Source organism: Coenobita brevimanus, chromosome 26, assembly GCF_032717465.1.
Source record: "Coenobita brevimanus isolate Jiangsu-jjx chromosome 26, ASM3271746v2, whole genome shotgun sequence".
Classification (NCBI taxonomy): Eukaryota; Metazoa; Arthropoda; class Malacostraca; order Decapoda; family Coenobitidae; genus Coenobita; species Coenobita brevimanus.
This window is the reverse complement of record NC_136979.1, coordinates 33,252,196-33,272,586: the sequence shown is the minus strand read 5'-3', so window position 1 is coordinate 33,272,586 and position 20,391 is coordinate 33,252,196. Positions and strand designations below refer to the sequence as shown.

Sequence of the window (20,391 nt, the reverse complement as noted above, 5' to 3'; positions counted from 1 at the left end):
GCACACAGTCATGTCCATTGCCTCCCTAAGTTTGAGTATCATTTCTCCTTCCATAATCCTTGTACTGTTCCATATGTGCATCCCCCATGCACCCATTCATATCCTTGGGTGCTTCACCCACATGGTCAATTAAATCCTCACTCAAAACTACAATTTTATCCCTTCCATACCACACACACACACACACACACACACACACACACACACACACACACACACACACACACACACACACACATTTTTATTTCTTCATTATCCAAACCAACCTGTGGAGCAGCTACTCACACAACATAATACCCAACATCTGGAAGCATGGCAATATCATCTTTATCCCTAAACCCAACAAAGACTCCACGTTACCCTCCTCGCATCGCCCCATCACACTCCTCTGCACCCCCTCTAAAGTCACTGAACGACTGGTACTACAACTAGTCACACCTCACATTCTCCTAGCCCAGTCACAACATGGCTTTAGGCCACTATACTCGACAAACACCCTTCTTACAGACCTTACACAGAGAGTTTTCTTTGGCATGAATTCAACTAGGCCACCACACAGAACACTCCTAGTCACACTAGACATTAACAAAGCTTTTGATGCCATCCCCCGCCACAACCTCACAAACAAAATACTCAGCACAAACATGCACAATAACACAAAAAGATGGCTGGCAAACTACTTAGCAGGCAGATGTGCACATGTAACATTTGCCGGTCAGTCTTCTAACATCAGAAACTTCACAAATGGTGTCCCCCAAGGATCTGTTTTGTCCCCTACACTCTTTAACCTATACATGCACGACATACCCACACCCCACACACCACAGATACACGTAGCTTCCTATGCAGATGATATAACACTTACATGTATGCACCAAAACGCAAACACAGCTGCTCACATCATCCAGCCATACCTCAACACACTACATGAATGATTCACCACAAACAGACCCAAAATAGCCCCAGCCAAATCTACAGTGACCCTTCTCACAAACTGGACAGCAGAACACAGTCACATCCCACACCTAACCATAAACAACACTCTCCTACCACACACACACACACACACACACACACACACACACACACACACACACACACACACACACACACACACACACACTCAAAATCCCTGGTGTAACATACAATACATCAGTGTCACTTAAGCAACACATCACAAATATTAAAAATAAAATAACACCAAGACTCAATACCTTGGGGTCTCATGCCTATACAACATTCAGATACAACAAAGAAACCACCACCATGGTATACAAACAATATCTGATGAATTATGCAAGCCCTGCCTGGGCTTCTAACCTCACCAAAACACACTACAACACTCTACAGATGATACAGAACAAGGCCCTTAAAATAATCACAGGCTGCACAGCTACTACACCTACAGACCACCTACATCAAGAAACCAAAGTCCTTAAAGTCAAGGATCACCTAGACATGAGAGACACCCAGTTTCTTGCTGCAGCCTCCACAAACCCACAACATCCGCTATATTACATGGCAGCACATCCACCCACACCAAGGAACATCAAAACAACACCCAGCACACGATACCATACACAAATACTGCCATCTCTGCCCCCTTGCCCACTTCAGACCAGCTTCCAGAAGCATATCCACACTCAGATCACTCGCCACTTCATTCAGTCACTTAAAGACAACATACAGCTGCATGCGCGGCCTCCTGACATCCACCCTTCAGAATCCTATCTCCCTCTTGAGGACAGGGTCCACCTGGCCAGGCTGAGATGTGGGCATCATCCAGCCCTCTTAAGCTACCAGAAGAGGCTGGATAACTCCGTCGCTGATGCCTGTCCAGGATGCAACACAGCACTCCATACTATTAAGCACATTATGGAAGACTGCATTGACCACAATCACCTACGCTAACAACACAACATAATCTCTTTGAGAGCTCTGTGGGAAAGCCCGGTCTCAGCCATGGCCTTCCTAAGGGACTCGCGGCTATTCGGCCAGACTGCTTAGGGAACAACTACTACTGCTACTACTTAAGTGGTTTTGACACTTGGTTTAGCTTCCAGTACATAGAACATCAGCCATACCATGGTCTTGGTATGTGGATTCCTGTAGGGAAAGCACAGCCTTTTTTCTTTTTTTATTTGAAAAAGAATACCAAAAGCTGGAAGCCTACAGATTTATTCCTTGTAAAGTAAGGCACATTAAATGCAATTCAGTAGTCCGAACTTTTGGGGAAGAAAGAATTAATATACAGATATGCACATGGTATACTTTTTGCCATAATAAACTGTGACCTAAGAAAGCAATTTTAGTATTATGAAAGTTAAAAAAAAAATGGTGTATAACAAGGAATCATGTTTAATATGTGGATAGAAGGCTTATATTATCTGAAATTCATCATTAATGATAATGAAAGACTCAGGCTGATGTAAGTCACAAATGCATCTTTTAATCAGTAGTTTTTATACAGTATACCTACTGTAGTACAGTATGTGTAGATTCTGTATAGCATTGGTATGATTTAGCTGTTACAGTAAGCCACTTAGGCTCATTTACTCTGACCTCAAACTTCCATCTTGCCCTTGTGTGCCATTGCACACCAAAGCTTAAGGTATAAATAGTTTTTCATTCAGTTTTTCATATTTATATTATTTTGATTAAAAAAAAATGCAGATAGGTTTGTAACGTCAAGATTTTTGGGGGGAGGGGCTTGAATAGTGAATGAATGAGTTTATGGCCCCTTTTGGTATGCATGCTGTTGATGAGTTCCCTCCCCTCCATCTTTTTTTTTTTTTTTTTTTTTTTTTTTTTTTTGACCTAATCTCATCCCATCCATAGCTGAGATGATAATTATTATTTTGCATCTGTCAGTCAGTATAGAAATTAATATGCTTTCAGTTGGTGATGGCACTGCAGATACCTGTGGTGCGACCAGGTGTGGTGTCAGTGTTGTCAACATTGCTGCTTTCCTTCCAGCATTCTCCCATCGCATTCCATAAGGTGACTGTTGCCTGGGCTTTAACATGAAAAGCAAAAGGGAAGTGGAGGTAGATAGTATTTACTGATATCCCTAGTTGCATTTGAGTATTACTGGGTTAGGTTGACAAGCATACCAGCATTTAGGATTTGACAGATTGGAGAGCTGTTTCCTTGAGCTTATATTAGAAAAAATAATTATCAACCCTGCATGCGTACCAGGATTTTTGCCTATAAAAAGGTTATTGTGATACAGTATGACATGGGCACATATGCTTGAATTACTTGTTTTGAGGTTCATGTTTATCCTCCTACAAGGTTACTTGTGCCAGACTTAGGTTTTGTATATGATAATGTGACAGGTAAGTTAATTATATGCAATGTTAATTGATTAATAGCTTTATAATAGCATTTATGTAAATCACCAGTGCAAATCAAATGAGGTTTTGTATGTCTGTTACTTATGAAAAAAATGAGAGGGGAGGAGTGAAGATTACAATAAAAATTTTTTTTAGAGTGCAGGTGACCATTTGGTTTGCCACTCTGAGTTTTTGTACAGCAGAAATCCACTTTTTCCACTGGTGGTAGGTCATGGAAGCACTATTTGTAAAGGTTTTTCTAATACAGTATTAATAATAACACCAATCCCAGTAATATCTCCCCGTGATACACTCAGATCTGAGCATGTATCAGATTACAAGGTCAGTTATGTAACTGCTTGCCCTTGCATGTAAAGTGACTCAAGTGATGATGAACAGATATTCAGAATTTCTGCTGATGGTCAGGTAAATATATTTAGGAAATCTTTATTCCATACTCACTGTTTATTCACAGAGCTGAGCAGTATTTATCCCTGCCACTGATTCATTACTCTACTTTTATTCGTAATTTTATCATACTTGCAGATTATTCCAGTCCTGGTTGATATCCTGGGGTTGCTGGAGAGAGAGGGGTCCGCATCATCACAATCAACTCTACCTCGCCTGGCCACCCTTGCCCACACCCTCATGGCCCTCCACCCTGGCCATCCAGACACTTACCAGCCACTCATGGATGCCCTCCAGGTGTGTTGTCACCTGTATTTGGAAGAGTTGACAGGCCTTTTTGAGAGGGTGGCCATACTTTAAGATGATAGAACATCCTTGATACCATCCAGATAATGTTTTGCCATCATCATTGTCATCATCGTCATCATTGTCAGTGTCATCACCATCGTCATCATCATCATCATTATAATTATTTGCACAGAGAAAAGAAACATAAGTGCATAATATACAGTATACTATATACAGTATGTGTGTGTGTGTGTGTGTGTGTGTGTGTGTGTGTGTGTATGTATGTTTATACAGTATATATATATATATATATATATATACACAGTACCCTCACGTCCAGCACGGTAATATTGTCATGCATGGGTCACATGTTGGACCAAAAACGTGTTGGACTAACAATAGAGCTTATGAGGAAAAATGAATTATGTCAGCAACCCTCGGAAAAGTCACCCTAAATACCTACCATATACCTATACATATATTGGTACTATTGTAATTATAATAAATGGTACTGTGCTATGAATGATAACTAACCTTTTAAGATAGTGTTGGTGGGCTTGCTGGGAATGGAAGGTGGTATCCAAGGCTGTAGTTAGTCCTACTGGGTCCACGGAGGATGGCTGCTGACGTCACTAGCGGGTAATGGCTGTTGCTTCTCCTCAACCTCCCTCACAAATCCTTCGAAATCAAACCTCCCTCATAAATCCTTCGAAATCACACTCAGAATCACTATCTTCGTCCACAGCCATGGAAGGTCCTGCTTCTGCCTGTCCTAGCCCTGTAATCCTCGGCAAAGTGCATGCTTCTCACACTGTTGCCACAGCCCCGTCTCGTGACTGTGGAAAGTGATCGCTGTCGCTGACTCGGTAGAGAATAAGGAGAAGCAACTTTGTTTATAAACTGGTACGCACGCCGATGAGAAGGGTTTCAAAATGATTGATATTTATTCTAAAATATTAATATGTATTCAGTGTCAGGCTAAATGTTCAATGTTGTAGTACGATACATTCTCTGTCGAGTCGCCTGGGTTTTGGTCACACTGTTTTCCCCCATCGTATGCTCGGCAGGAATCCATCCAGATGAATTCCAAATGCCCGTGGTATCGTCGGCAATTTTACCACGTTACTGTTCCGATTTACCATCGTATCCTCGGCAAACCTGGTATGAAGTGCCGTGTGATAGCCTTCGGCTGCCAGGATCTTGTCTTAAGTTTTTTATTATGATCACGTAGGCTTCATTCATGTCGTAGGCCTTGGCAATGTCAACTTTCCTCTCCCCTTTCTTCTTCCTCTCGATGCTTTTTAGCCTTCTGAGAAGGCTTCCTAGGCATCGTGAGCAGGGTAAAATGCAGTAACAAGGGCAGAAAATGCAGCAAGAAAAAAGCACCTTCCAATGCAATTATGCGACTGAGTGGCTCTGTGGCGGGAGAAATGTAAACAAAACATCACGTGACACCAGAAGCGTTTTTAATTGGGCGGCATCACGATCACGTCACGATAGCGGGCGGGGAAGGCTACTTGATCAGAAGTTTTTGATTGGCTATCATCATCATGGGAATGTCCAGTATGGCCGTGTTGGAGCGGGGGTGATCGTGCTAGAGTGAACTCTGCGGATTTGGCCCACTTCTCGGAGCCCTGTGCGTGTTATGCTAACACACTCGTGTTGCAGTAATTAAATCGTATTAAATAATACTAATTAATTGCTCACCGTGCTGGACTCGAATCGTGCTGGACTAACGCGTGCTGGACGCGAGGGTACTGTATATATATATATATATATATATATATATAATCAACATCACCATCATCATCAGCCGTTGAGGTCCACTGCAGGACCGGCCTATCCCTACTGAAGCAGGGACGATACATCCAATGTACCGTATCTCTACCCAGTGGCGTAGGCTGTCTGTTAGAGACTGTATGAACAGTGAAAAGTGCTTGTGAGTGTAATTGTTGTGTTGTAGTTGCTTTGGATGTGTGTGTAGTCTGTGAACCAAGTGTAATCGGGCCACTGTAAACCTATTTGGTGCAAGTATGGGACACTTGTTCAACCACAGCACCCCTATGTCCACAAAAGCGGTCAGTGGCCTGGTGAACGCTTCCCAAACTTATTACAACTCTGGCGGGAGGCAAACCCGCGTCCACCAGTGCAAGACGAACACTTTACCTCTGTACCACAGAGGCTCCATGTATACTGTAATATACTGTATATATATATATATATATATATATATATATATATATATACAGTAATCACTCCAATATCCGAAGTAATAGAGCCATTGGTAGGTCCGGTTATTGGTTTTGTCTGGATATTGGGCCCCAGCTTATGGACTTGTACTTATGGACCCTAACTCTGAGAAACACCTATACAACTCCCTCTGGACATGCATAGCACCTATTTAAGACCTAAATCACACCAATAAGGCACATAAATGACTGAAATAAATGCAAAAGAAACATAAAATGAGGGTTTAGAAGTATGTTCATACATTAAATAACATTCTGGTACTTATGGACCCTAACCTAGCCTAACTCAGAAAAACACATTCCTGCTGCACATGCATAGCTACAAACACCCTATTCACACCAATAAAGGACATTAAAGAGTGAAATGAGGTAAGTATAGTATGGAAAAAAGTACAGTATGAAACATTCTGGTAAGTATAGTATGGAAAAAAGTACAGTATGAAACATTCTGGCTACTTACAGCAAGTCCCTGGCCACCTCGATGAATAACCGCCTCCTCTTGGACTCTGACAGTAAGAACGATTTCCTGAAGCACTTGCAATACACTCTTCCTGAAGTCTTGCACTGAACTTAGTCAATAACACACAGAAGTCCGTTCTCTTCACAGTGTTCACTTTTGTCCAAATAATGCTCCATTGTAACTTAGTGTTGCACTTTAACTTTTCCCAATTTTTTTCCATTTTCCAAAGCCAAAACAAAGAAGTCTGTTTACGTTAAATTTCTTTTCCATTGAGTCTTTTCTCTCAACTTGAAAACCTTAACACAACACACCGTTTTTTTCACTGCACAACACTCAAAATTCCTGTGTGGTCTAGTGGAGAAGTTCTTGCTGTTTATTCACTGTCAGAGTCCGAGAGTATCACTGGCAGGCGACCTAGGGGTGCATCGCTGGGTCGTGGTGATGGCGTACCCACTGCAGAGGACTCTGAAAAAAACCGCAAACTCACGTCGAGCGGTGACTCCACCGTGGCTGATGTGCTGGGCTGTGGCTCGGAGCATGAGGGCCTGTCTTGGGGAGGCAACGGAGTGGAGCCAGGGCTGGGCACAGCGTGGGTCATGGGCCTGAAAAAACTGTCAATCGTTGACTGACGCAAGGAACGACGATTCTGACGATTGATGTTGCGCTGCCTGAAAGCACGCAGTTCCTCCACGAGTCCCAAGGGCCCCATCTCCCTGTCGCAGTCCGGGTGTTCCAGGTAGTCTAGGACAAACTCTAGATGTTCCCGGAGTGCGCTCAGCTTGGGGATGGCTGGAGTAGTGTCCTGCTGAGAGGAGTCCGCATCATCGTTGCCTTCGTCGTCGGAATCTTCAAGTTCGGTACTGACACCAGCAACCGAAGACGCGATCTCGATATCAGACAACGTCTGATACCCAGGATCGCCCTCGTCGTCGTCCAACCACTCATGAACATCATCCATATCAACATTATCGCCGTGCGTACGTAACCGTGCATGGAAGTCATCCACGTCAAACCCCAGAAAATCGTACTCCACATCCATTCCGAGAAGCAGACAAGACCAACCATTTTCAAGAGTTTTCACAGGGACTTCCTTCCATGCACTAGCCCAGTTGTACAGCGCAGACTTGATGTTGTAGCGGCGAAGGTTTTCCAAAGTCCGCTTGCCTCGTGTGTCCCGTCCTTCCCTGCGCTCGTCCTCGTCCTCGAGAACAACCATCACCTCGTCCAGGAACTTCCGACGGTATAGGCGCTTTGTTGCCATGATCACTCCTTGGTCCATGGGTTGAATGAGAGCAGTCGTATTAGGTGGCAGAAACATGCACCTAATTCGGCCATTCTCAGCAACCAAGTCCTTGTTGCACGGGTGGGCAGGTGCATTGTCAAGCAGAAAGAGAGCCTTTACCTGGTCGCGAGGGATTCGCAGTGTCTTCGTCTGGTAATGGATGACCTCCTTGACGAAGTGACAGTGAAACCAGTCTTTGAAAATCACAGCTGTGAACCATGCTTTCAAAGAATGGTACCAGACGGCAGGAAGGACATCCATCACCTCACGAAGGCACTGAGGCTGCTTTGCACGGCCAACAACAACGGGCTTAAGCCGGTGCATGCCGTTAGCACTGGCACAACACAAAGCAGATATCCGTTCCTTGGAAAGCTTGCGGCCAGGTACACGCTTCTCCGTCTCCTCGGCTAGAGTGTTCGTTGGCAGCGAGCGATAGAATAGGCCAGTTTCGTCAGGATTGTAGACTTGACCGAGATTTAGGTCCTCCCTGTCGATCAAGCCTTTCACCTTGTGCCGAAACTCGTCAACTCCATTCTCGTTAGTGTCCAATGCTTCGCCATGTGCTTTACGGTTAGTAAGGCCATGTCGCAACTTGAACGCGAAGAGCCAACCCTTGGATGCCTTGAAGTCTAGGGCGTCGTGAAGCCTTGCGAACTTCTCAGCAGCAGCCTTCAGCTCCGTTCCACGTACCATCACACCAGCTGCACGTTGCTGTCGATACCAAATCAACGTGGATCGGTCGATTTCTGCAAACTTGGGGGTAAACATAACCTTCCTTTCCACGTTGCGTTTGCTTCTCGACGAGAAGTCAGTCGTGTACTGCATGAGTTTGTTTCGGGAACGTTTGATATCAAACAAAGTCGACCGGGCCAGGTTGTACTCGCGGAGAATGCGGGAAGAAGACCAACCCACATCAACTTTCTCCAATATCTCCCTCTTCTTTTCCAGAGTCAGCACCACTCTCTTTCTTTTCTCAGGTGGCGGGGCCATCATCACACACACTAAGAGGAGGCCCGAGAGCAGCAGGAGGCCCTTCAGCAGGTAGGGCACCACCACAAAAGCGAACATGTGGGCAGCCATTGCGAAGAGCGTACGTCCAATCGCGGTGAGAGACAGGCGGGAAGTGGGGAGGATGCAGCGGCGCTTTATCGGACGTCGGAGGAATGACGCAGCAAAACAATGCTCCCCGCGGCGCGCGCGGCAAGTTCAAATTACGGACGGGAAAAAATCGTTTTATTTTTTTTTTATTTTTTTGGGTTTTCGGACCATTTTGGGAATGTTGGATCCCAGGACAATTAGGTCCGGGTAGTGGGGATGTTCGGTTATTGGGCGTCCGGATGTTAGAATGATTACTGTATATATATATATATATATATATATATATATATATATATATATATATATGTATATATATGTATTTACAGTAAACCCTCTCTGATTCAAACCCGAATTATTTGGAAATCCGTTTATTTGGATCTTTTTTGACCACCAGACAAATCATTTTAATTCAGATAGAAATTAGAATTAAGCGTGACAAGTCTGAAAAGGGTTCCAGTGATAAGTGGACATGAACAGTTTTTGTAGTGATAAGTGTAGTAATAAATGTAATTTTTAAGAACTGTACAGTACCTTCAGTACTGTTAAGTGTACTGTACTCTACTACTGTGTTGCAAAACTTCATTATCAAGGTGTGACACTATTTTATTTATTGTATTGTGCACTCTTTGAGTATAAAGTAATAATATACTGTACTGATCAGTGTTTTTGTGAAAAGCTATGTTATACTGAGCATGGGTGTGATTTGGGGATAGGAGCAAGTATGAGCTCTAATAATTCGGGTTTTTGGATGATTCGACATAAGGGTCCACCCAATTAATCTGAATTATAGAGGGTTTACTCTCTCTCTCTCTCTCTTTCTCTCTCTCTCTCTCTCTCTCTCTCTCTCTATATATATATATATATATGCTATGGGATTATGGAATCTGGCAATATATATATATATATATATATATATATATATATATATATATATATATATATATATATATATATATACTGTATATATATATATATATATATATATATATATATATATATATAATGTATATATATATTATATATATACTGTATGTATATAAATATATATATATTTTTTTATGTGTCCGACTCTGGGCAAAGGCTTCACAGCCTGCTTCCAAGGCCCAGTAGTCCTCCTACATACCATGCACCTCTCTCTCTCTCTCTCTAATATATATATATATATATATATATATATATACCCTCACTCGATGTAGTGCTGCTCTTGGGTGTCTGCCATTTCCTCTCCTCCTTCCTTCTTTCTTTCCTTCCTCTTTTGCCTTTCTTTACTTCATTCTTTCTTCATCCTTCTGCCTACGGGTAGCTTTAGACTCCCTCTTCTGCCTTTCTTTCCCTCATTCCTTCCTCCTCTTCCTGTATATGGGTGGCTCTACATTGAATGACAAGTCAAATAGTTTCCTGTACACAAGGAAACCATATGTTGTGCTGGGTGGTAACTATAAAACTAAACTATGGCACCTGGTGGTTTAGTGAGTAATTAAGGCACTCCAGTCTGATTGGGCCAGTGGAGGTTTATATCCAAGGGATGGTTGGGGTTTATGGCTTACGTAATGCCACTCAGGGATGTGTGAGGCTGGCCACTTTCATCTTAAATGTCAGGACCAACTTGCCTAGCCCCCCATGTGCTCCCCATGGAGCAACGTAGGATTTGCTGATGGATGGACGTGTAACGTATACCCCGGTTTAACGATGCAGTTGGTTAAGTAAAGACCTATCATTAGGGGGGTATCGTATATCGGGGTAGATTTATGTAAAGTATAGGGATGCGTTTTGCAGCCTTGGGTTCCCCCCCTACCAAGCCCTAAACCCACCCAAATGAGACCAAAAACAAGTTTAAAGCTAATGTAAATGGTCTAACAGCTGTAAGAGAAGTTAACCTAAGCCTAACTCCTGTAAATAATGCACTAAAACTAAGAAATAAAATCTGAAAATTGTCAAATATGTCTGGAAGAAATCAAATTTTGTAAACTGTACCCCAAAATGACAATGTTCACCTCTTCTGTGACTAAAACACATTAATCTAAGTCTAAAAACAGTTTCAATTTTAGTCTAAAATGTCATCAAAATTGGTAATAAAAATCAAAACCCATCGTTAAAATGGTTTTTGGCAATCGTTAGTCAGGGTATGGTGGTATTTCTACCCCCATCGCTGAGCCGGGGTACTGCATCTAGGGGTATTGTATATCAAAGTAACCTCTCCAATATCCAATGTAATATAACCCAAGTAATGTCCGGGACTTGGTCTTGTCTGGGACTTGGGCAAAATTCCCCTGGACACGTATTTATAGACCCCAACCGCACCTAATTTTGAAAGCCACATAAATAACTTCCTACCGGAGATGCACTGCACCTATTTAAGACCCTATTCACACAAATAAGGGACAGAAACTGTAAAATAAATGAAAAGGAACCAGAGAATGAGAAATCAGAAGTGAATAAGGAAAATATTTAGCAGTGTACAGGGTACACGTCTGTGGCTGTCATGAAGATTAACCGCCTCCTCTATGACTCTGACAGTGGTGAAGGTGCACTTGAAGCACGTACAATAATCCAGTAATGCAGCAGGTAGGGCACAACCACAAAAGTGAGCATGTGGGCAGCCATGGCGAAGAGCGTACAGTCACAACGGTAGCTAGGCAGGAAGTGGGGAAGATGCAGGAACTCTAGCGGACTTCGCCAGAACTACATGTCAAAACACAGCTGTTCGTCACCACGTGGCAAATTTAAAGAGTAGAGATGAACACATCGGCCTTTTTTGCATTTTAATGTTTTTTTGGTCATTTTTGATGTCCCAGATCATTTCGGACATTCGTCCTGATGGCCTTTTGTCCGAATATCTAAGGGAATATCCAAGACTTGGACTAATAGGCCCAAGCCCAAAATGTCTGGGACTTGGGGTGACCAGGTCTTGGTCGTCTGGGTCTTTGAGGGGTTACTGTATATCTGTACGTATGTGTATATATATAATATACAGTACCCTCGCTTCCAACACGGTAATACAGTAATGTCATGCATGGCTCCCTTGTTGGACCAAAAACGTGTTGGACAAACAACAGAGCTTATGGGGAAAAATGAATTACCGGTATGTCAGCAATGCTAGGAAAAGTCACCCTAAATACCTACCATATACCTATACATATATTGGTACTACTGTAATTATAATAAATGGTACTGTACCATGAATGATAACTAACCTTTTAGGATAGTGTTGGTGGGTTTGCTGGGAATGGGAGGTGATATCCGAGGCTGTAGGGAGTCCTACTGGGTCCCTGGAGGATGGCTGCTGGCATCACTAGCAGATAATGGCTGCTGCTCCTCCTCAACTTCCCTCATAAATCCTTTGAAATTCCTCTCCCCTTTCTTCTGCCCCTTGATGAATTCTAGCTTGGTGGGCTGAGGGAGGTGCCGCCGCTTCTTGGGGTTCTCAGAAGGCTTCCTAGGCATCGTGAGCAGGGTAAAATGCAGTGGCAAGGGCAGAAAATGCAGTGAGAAAAAAGCACTGTCCAATGCGAATTATGCGACTGAGCGGCACTGTGGCGGGAGAAGTTTAAACAAAGCATCACGTGAGAGCAGAAGCGTTTTTCATTGGGCGACATCACGATCATGTCACGATAGCAGGCGGGGGAGGCTACTTGATCGGAAGTTTTGATTGGCTGTCAGCGTCACGGGAACGTCCATTATGACTGTGTTGGACCAGAGGTGATTGTGCTAGAGGCGCACTCTGCAGATTTTGCCCACTTCTCGGAGCTCCGTCAGTGTTTTGCTTATGCACCTGTTTTACAGTACTTAAATCGTATTAAATCATACTAATTTTTTGCTCCCCGTGCTGGACGCGAATTGTGCTGGACAAATGCATGTTGGATGTGAGGGTACTGTGTATACATATATATATATATATATATATATATTATATATACAGTATATATATATATATATATATATATATATATATATATATATATATATATATATATATATATATATATATATATATATATATATATATATATATATATATATATATATATATATATATATATATATATATATATATATATATATATATATATATATATATATATATATATATACAGGCCCCCCTCCACATTCATGGAATCAACTTTCGCGGGTGTCACAGATTTGTGGATTGCCCCTGTTTGGAGCCAAGACTGAATTTAATGGGTGTGGTTGTAAGAAGATGGGGTAAATACATAGCTGATAACTTGCCCACAGTCATGTGTGGGCAAGTCATCAGCTGTTTGTGATATTTTATACTGCTTCCAGGTACCAGATATGGTTTATTAGGTACATTATATGGACACTTGCTCACAGAGGGTGATTTGTAGCTCTAGAGGCATTTACGGGAGGGTGCACCAAACATTCGTGGAATATCCACATTCGCAGGTGTCTGTCTCCCCTAACCCCTGTAAATGTGGAGGGCCAACTGTATATATATATATATATATATATATCCATCCATCCATCCATCCATCATCCAATCCTACATTGCCCCATGAGGAGCATAGGAGCCCGGGGCTAAGCAGTTGTTCCCGACATTTAAGATGAGAGTGCCCAGCCTCAGTCATCCCTGAATGGCATTACATGAGCAATCAACTCCAACCACCCCTTGGATATAAACCTTCACTGGCTCAATCCAATTGGAGTGCAATAATTACTCACTAAACCACCAAGCGCCAAAATTTGGTTATATGGTTACCACCCAGCGTAGTAAATGGTTTCCTGGTGTACAGGAAACCATTTGGCTTGTCACTCAGTGTAGAGTCACCCACAGGCAGAAGGAAGAGGAAAGAATGACAGCAAAGGAAGTGTAAAGTTACCCGTAGGCAGAAGGACAAGAAAAGAATGAAGTAAAGGAAGACGGAAGAGGATGGAAGGAATGGAGAGAGGAGAGGAAAGGGCAGACACCTGACAGCAGCACTACACTGAGTGAGTGGATATATATATATGGAGCCTCTATGGTCCAGTGGTAGAGTGTGCTTTCGCACGCTGGTGAGTTCGGGTTAGCCTCCCGCCAGAGTTGTAAAAACTTTGGGAAGCGTTCACCAAGCCACTTACTATTTTGGCAGACACAAGGGGTACTGTGGTTGAACCAGTGTCGCATACTAGTATGCTTGCACCCTGTCGGCTTAAGGCAGGCCGATTACACTTGGTTCACAGACTACACACACATCCAAAGCCACTACAACACTACAATCACACTCACAAGCTCTTCTCATCCTACATACAGTCTCTACCAGACAGCCTAAGCCATTGGGTAGAGAAACATTGGCTGTATCGTCCCTGCGTCGTTAGGGATAGGCCGGTCCTGCAGTGGACCTCAGTGGCTGATGATGATGATGATGATTATGATGATGATTATATATATATATATATATATATATATATATATATATATATATATACTGTATGTATATATATATATATATATATATATATATATATATATATATATATATATATATATATATATATATATATATATATATATATATATATATATATATATATATATATATATATATATATATATATATATATATATATGTATATATATATATATATATATATATATACTGTATGTATATATATATATATATATATATATATATATATATATATATATATATATATATATATATATATACTGTATGTATATATATATATATATATATATATATGTTAGTGCCAGCTCTGACATATGGATGTGAAACTATGGTGTGGCATGAAAATGAAAAGTCAGGAGTGAGAGCAGTGGAGATGGGACTGCTGAGGGATGTATGTGGAGTACAGAGAGTGGATAGGATACAAAATAATTTGATCCGTTAAAGATGTGGAGAGAGGAAGTCTTTGGACACCAGAATCAAAGAGAGTGCACTGAGATGGTATATTCATGTGGTGAGACTGGATAACATTAGATTGGTGAAAAAGGTATATCTGAGTGAATATGAAGGAAGGAGGTGGCGAGGTAGGCTAAGGAGCAGGTGGAAGGATATGGTGGATGAGTGTGTGAGAAAGAGAGGTATGAAGTCGGTGAGGCTAGGGGACTGACAAGAGAGTGAGCTGGCTGGATGAATGTTGTGAGAAGTGCATGATCAGGGATTTAGCACCCCATTTTAACATGACAGCCTCCAGATTGACTCTATTGGATACATTTATGTGAAGCTAAAGAATGTGGTGAAAGTTTTTGGTGTATCAGATAGAGCCAGGAGTCAGGGGGCTCGATTGATGAGTGAATGGAAGAGTCGCCCATTGGATTGGGCTGACTTGGGCTGTCTGGACATTGCTACTCCTCACCCTGCTCTAGGGTGGGAAAAGAGGTTCGGATGATGATGATGATGATGATTTGTTACCGTAATGTAAAAATTAGGACTACCATTCATTAAGTGGATAACTCATTGTATAAGTTATCCTGTTTTCTGCCTTATGAATGAACTTCAAAAACAGCAGTTTGTTTTTCATACAGTATGTTTATTACCCACAGGCAGAAGGAAGAGGAAAGAATGAAGGGAATGAAGGAAAGAAATACAGAAGAGGGAGGGTAAAGTCACCCATAGGCAGGAGGAAGAGGAAAGAATGAAGGAAAGAAAGACAAGAGGAAGGAAGGAAAAGTGGATAGGGCAGACACCCAAAGCAGCACTACATCGAGTGAGTGGGTGGTGAGCGTCCCCTTGGTGGTGGGTGAGGATGCTCACCATCCACTGACTTGATGTAGTGCTGCTTTGGGTGTCTGCCCTCTCCTCCTTTCCTTCCTTCCTCTTCTGCCTTTCTTTCCTTCGTTCTTTCCTCTTCTTTCTGCCTACGGGTGACATTACGCTTCCTCTTCTGTCTTTCATTCCTTCATTCTTTCTTCTTCCTTTGGCCTGTGGGTGACACTGCACTGAGTGACAAGCCAAATGGTTTCCTGTACAGCAGGAAACCATTTACTGTGCTGGGTGGTAATCATATAACCAAATTATGGCACTTGGTGGTTTAGTGGGTAATTAAAGCACTCCAGTTGGATTGAACCTGGTTAAGTTTATATCCAAGGGGTGGTTGGGGTTTATTACTCATGTAATGCCACTCAGGGATGAGTGAGGTTGGCCACTTTCATCTTAAATGTCTGGACCAACTTACCTAGCCCCAGGCTCCTATGCTCCTCATGGGGCAGTTTAGGATTGGATGATGAATTGATGGATGGAATATTACAATTCACTTAAGCAGTGGTATACCTGCTTTAAGGAAAGGAGACAGGAAAGGAGTGTTCTGATCAGATGATATTCCTTTTTCAATCCCAGTGATAATGCAGCCTGAAAGGTTTTCACTCTGTCTTATTACGATTTTGTATACTTTTACCCATACTTAGTGACACATAGTAAATGTATAAAGGATGTAATTATAATTCAGTGGAGTTATAGAGAAGGTTTAGTGTATAGTACTGTACTGTAACTGGAACATTGCACTTACAATACATATAAAGGGATTAAATAATGTATTTCTTATTAATGTATCACATTGAGGTACTGTACTTTGTTTTTGATGGTGGGAGAATGGATGAAAGTGTGTTACATGCCATCTCCAACCCTTTCAGTTTACCAGTATCTTAGAATGTGTTGCAGCACTAGTTAGAATAAATTCATGTATACAGATAGTTTCAACTTCATGTTTGGGAGTGATTGTCAGTCATTGAGCTCTAAGAGTATTCCTGTTTATTTCCAGAAATACCCATCACCGTCAGAGGAAGAAATCCACATGTTGATCCAGGAGCATCGGTGGGCAACCTCTGAGGTACCTATGCGGGGAGGAGCCGGGCTGACAGGACATTTACGGGGTGTGGCGGCCGCAGAAGGCAGTGTCTTGGGAATTGTTGGGGAAGGGGGTTACCATCAACGACCCCATGGTCAGAAAGCGGGCCTTCGCAACCTGGGAAACACATGCTACATGAATTCTGTGATTCAGGCACTATTTATGACTGACAGGTGAGCTGATATTGATGTTTGAGCATGTTAGATGGGGCCAGGACTCTGAGGGCTTGAATGGTGTATGAACGAGTGTCTGACGCATTTCATTGGGCATGGTGAATGATAGTTCTCCCTTTTTTATGCATTCTCTACTACTGCTACCAAATATCCAGAAAGGTCCCTTTTTTTTAACTTCCTGTAGTTTTTCCCTCAAAGCAGTGTAGTAGCTTGAATTCAATGGCATCTTGAAGCTGAAACATAGTGCTTTCTAATTTTACCAAGTACCCAGTGTAAGAAGTTTACTGTATGTGAATGAGCTACAAAATACAAATTTTTTCAGATTAGGGGAGAATTACCAATTATGTGTGGTTGGCTAGGCCACTACATCTTAACCTTGGGTGTCATGGGGTTATTACAGTAACAGTTTTGGTTGGTTGTTCCATACATTATAGTAATTCCATATTGCCTCAACTGTTAGAAAGTACTGTATTGATGAATGTAATTTGAAACTGCAGTAATCATTTTGCCTGAATTCTGTTTAAGTGTTTTCTGATATAAGGACAGCTGGTTACTCTAGAACTGTAAGTGCATTGTCTTGCATATAAAATGTAACAAAAGTTACCTTTGCTCCAGCTTTCGACATGGGATCTTGCATGCAACCCCTCGATCCAACCAGCAACTTTTGGTACAGCTGCAACACCTTTTTGTTCTACTGTGCTTCACCCATCGACCCCATGTGGCACCTAAGCTCTTCCATGATAAGTCACGTCCATCATGGTTCTCACCCGGCATGCAGCAAGACTGTTCAGAGTACCTTCGGTAAGTGACAGCAGAAAGATACTGATAGCAGAGATTTAGTTTCTGTGGATTTTAATGTAGACATAGGCAGCACATATAGACCATAAAAATCTGGTTCATAAAAAGAATAGGATCATCATCATCATCATCTCATTGTCATTGTCATCGTTGTTGTCATCGTGATTGCTGTCATCATTCAGATCTCATTTTTCCATCCAAAGATCATGTGAGGCAGGATTCAGAGAGCCAGAAAAAACCTGATAGAAGGAGAAACTAACCAGAACTCTGCCCTGTTGAATTAGCGACACTCATTCACACACCATTCAACCCCTCAGAATTCTTACTCCACCTCACAGGTATACACATTCACACTTACTTGCTCCATACCACCTGTCAGTTAGCCAGTCCCGTGACAGTCACTTCACCAAGAAAAGCAGGGTTGGATTTAAAAAACCGACCCCCTCAAAAAAAAAAAAAAAACTAAAAAAAAAAAAAAAAGCTGTGTGTGTGTGTGTGTGTGTGTGTGTGTGTGTGTGTGTGTGTGTGTTTTTAGTTTTTAATGTGGTTAAATTTTACATACAAAAATGCTGGTTTACAATTACTTATTTAGTCTTTCTAATCGCCTTACTCTGTAACTCACCTGCCTTTTCCCTATAATGAACTTTCCTCTTGGGGCATTTTTGGATGTGAGTTCTCACTCTTTCAATTTTAGCACATATTATTTGGTTGCAGTATTTGCAGGGTGCTTTCTCTTTATCATTTTCTAAAATATCAACTTCATGCCATTCTGTTGCCTTTTTTTGCCGCCACCAGCAGGCATTTTGTTGCTGTCTTCCTCTCACTAGCAAGGAGAAACTGAGACTTGAGACACTGAGTACTCCGTCCATTTCCTGTACAATACAAGTTAACAGAGGCTTTGTCCAACCAGACCACTTTGTAACAAAAACAACATGTCTTAAACAAGTGTCTGTTTCCAGATAACACTTAAAACCTTCTGTTTCACTTTAAATTACATTTTAATTGCTTATTTTAATGATTTACATATAAATATGAAGAGTAAGAAAAAAAAATCCAAAACCCCAATAAAACCCAATAAAACCCCCCCAAACCCAGTGGGTTCGTTAAAAAAAAAAAAAAAAAAAAAAAAAAAAAAAAAAAAAAAATCAGTCCTGCAAGAAAGGACAGGTGTGTCAAACCCTTAACTTACATTCTTCTGTAAAAAATTCTTCCAACCATTTCAAGTTGTTGTCAGTTACCTAGCCTCATCATCCTGTATACCTTGCAAATAGAAAGCAGGAAAGAGAGGTAAATGTGCAGAAATGGCAAGTAGAGTGTCAGTGGGAAGGAAGGTGGCTGGTGCTGTGTAGGCCTTAATAGGAAGCAGAGGTCTAAGTGTGGCAGCTATGAGAGGCTTGCATGTTTAGTGTCTGCTGTACCATGCAGATGTGAAACTGCAGTGTGGCATGAAAATGAGAAGTCATGAGTAAGAACAGTGAAGATGGGGTTGTTCAGGAATGTGTGTAGAGTGTAGTGCTTGGATATGAAATGGGGTCTATATAAGCCTGCATGGCCAGAGGCAGTGTGGGGATCCTCTCTTTGGTTTAATGGTAATGTGTGCACATGTGGAGTGTGAGAGCCTGAGTACGAATCCCGGGCAGTTTCGTGATGAATTTAGTAAGTTTCATATGTCCTTTACAGATAGGATAAGGAATAATGTGATTTATGAAAGATGTGGCATAGAGAAGTCTGCAATCACCAGAGCCAGAGAGAAAGTACCTAGATGGTATGGTCATGTGGAGTGAATGGGTGCAAATAGTGGTGAAAAAGAAAAGTAAAAAAGAAAGATATATCAGAGTTAGGTTTAAGGTAAGAGAAGGCATGGTATACCAAGAAGTTGGATAGGTATAGTAAATGAGTATGTGAGAAAGAGAGGCATGGAAGATGATGAGACAAGGGACCTGACGAGATCAAGCTGGCTGCATGAATTTTGTGGTGGTGATCCCCCTTTAACGTGACAGTCAACAGGTTGACTCTGTCTTATAGGTAAAAATGAAGCAATGTGGGGATAGGGGTTCCTGTCAGGTGGAGGCAATCCAAGGGCTTGAATGGTGAAAGAATACATGTTCGGCTCATTTCATTGGGCATGCTGTTGATTCGTTCTTTCATTATCATATTCTTTCCACTTCCTTGCTTTCTGTATCCTGCCTCACCCCCTCAGCAGGTGGGAAACAGAGGCATCATGGTGGTGGTGGTGAATATTATTATTATTGTTATCATTCATATCACCTTTGCTTCATGTATACTTATTTTGACTTTTTCCTCAGACATCTGATGACCACTCTACACGAAGAAGAGGGAGCTGGGCAGTCTTTGCCAGAATATCAAGAGCGTGTTATTATTGAGAGTGAGACTGCCAGCCTGGCCTCCTCTGACCTTCAGCCCCTATCTTATGATCTTCAGCCACAACTATATGATTCAGAGGATTATCTTGTGGAGACCGACCACAGAGGAGGAG

The 20,391-nt window shown here is 41.9% G+C and overlaps 1 protein-coding gene across 1 annotated transcript in view; it reads left to right on the top strand.

The window, feature by feature from the left end:
- Positions 1-20,391, top strand: part of LOC145394001 (ubiquitin carboxyl-terminal hydrolase 38-like) — a 59,291-nt gene that overhangs the window by 21,849 nt on the left and 17,051 nt on the right. Inside the window, exons 5-9 of the mRNA XM_080267972.1 lie at positions 2,899-3,000; positions 3,882-4,040; positions 16,837-17,096; positions 17,712-17,897; positions 20,201-20,366. Coding sequence (XP_080124098.1) covers positions 2,899-3,000; positions 3,882-4,040; positions 16,837-17,096; positions 17,712-17,897; positions 20,201-20,366 — 873 coding nt within the window. The remainder of the gene's footprint in view (positions 1-2,898; positions 3,001-3,881; positions 4,041-16,836; positions 17,097-17,711; positions 17,898-20,200; positions 20,367-20,391) is intronic.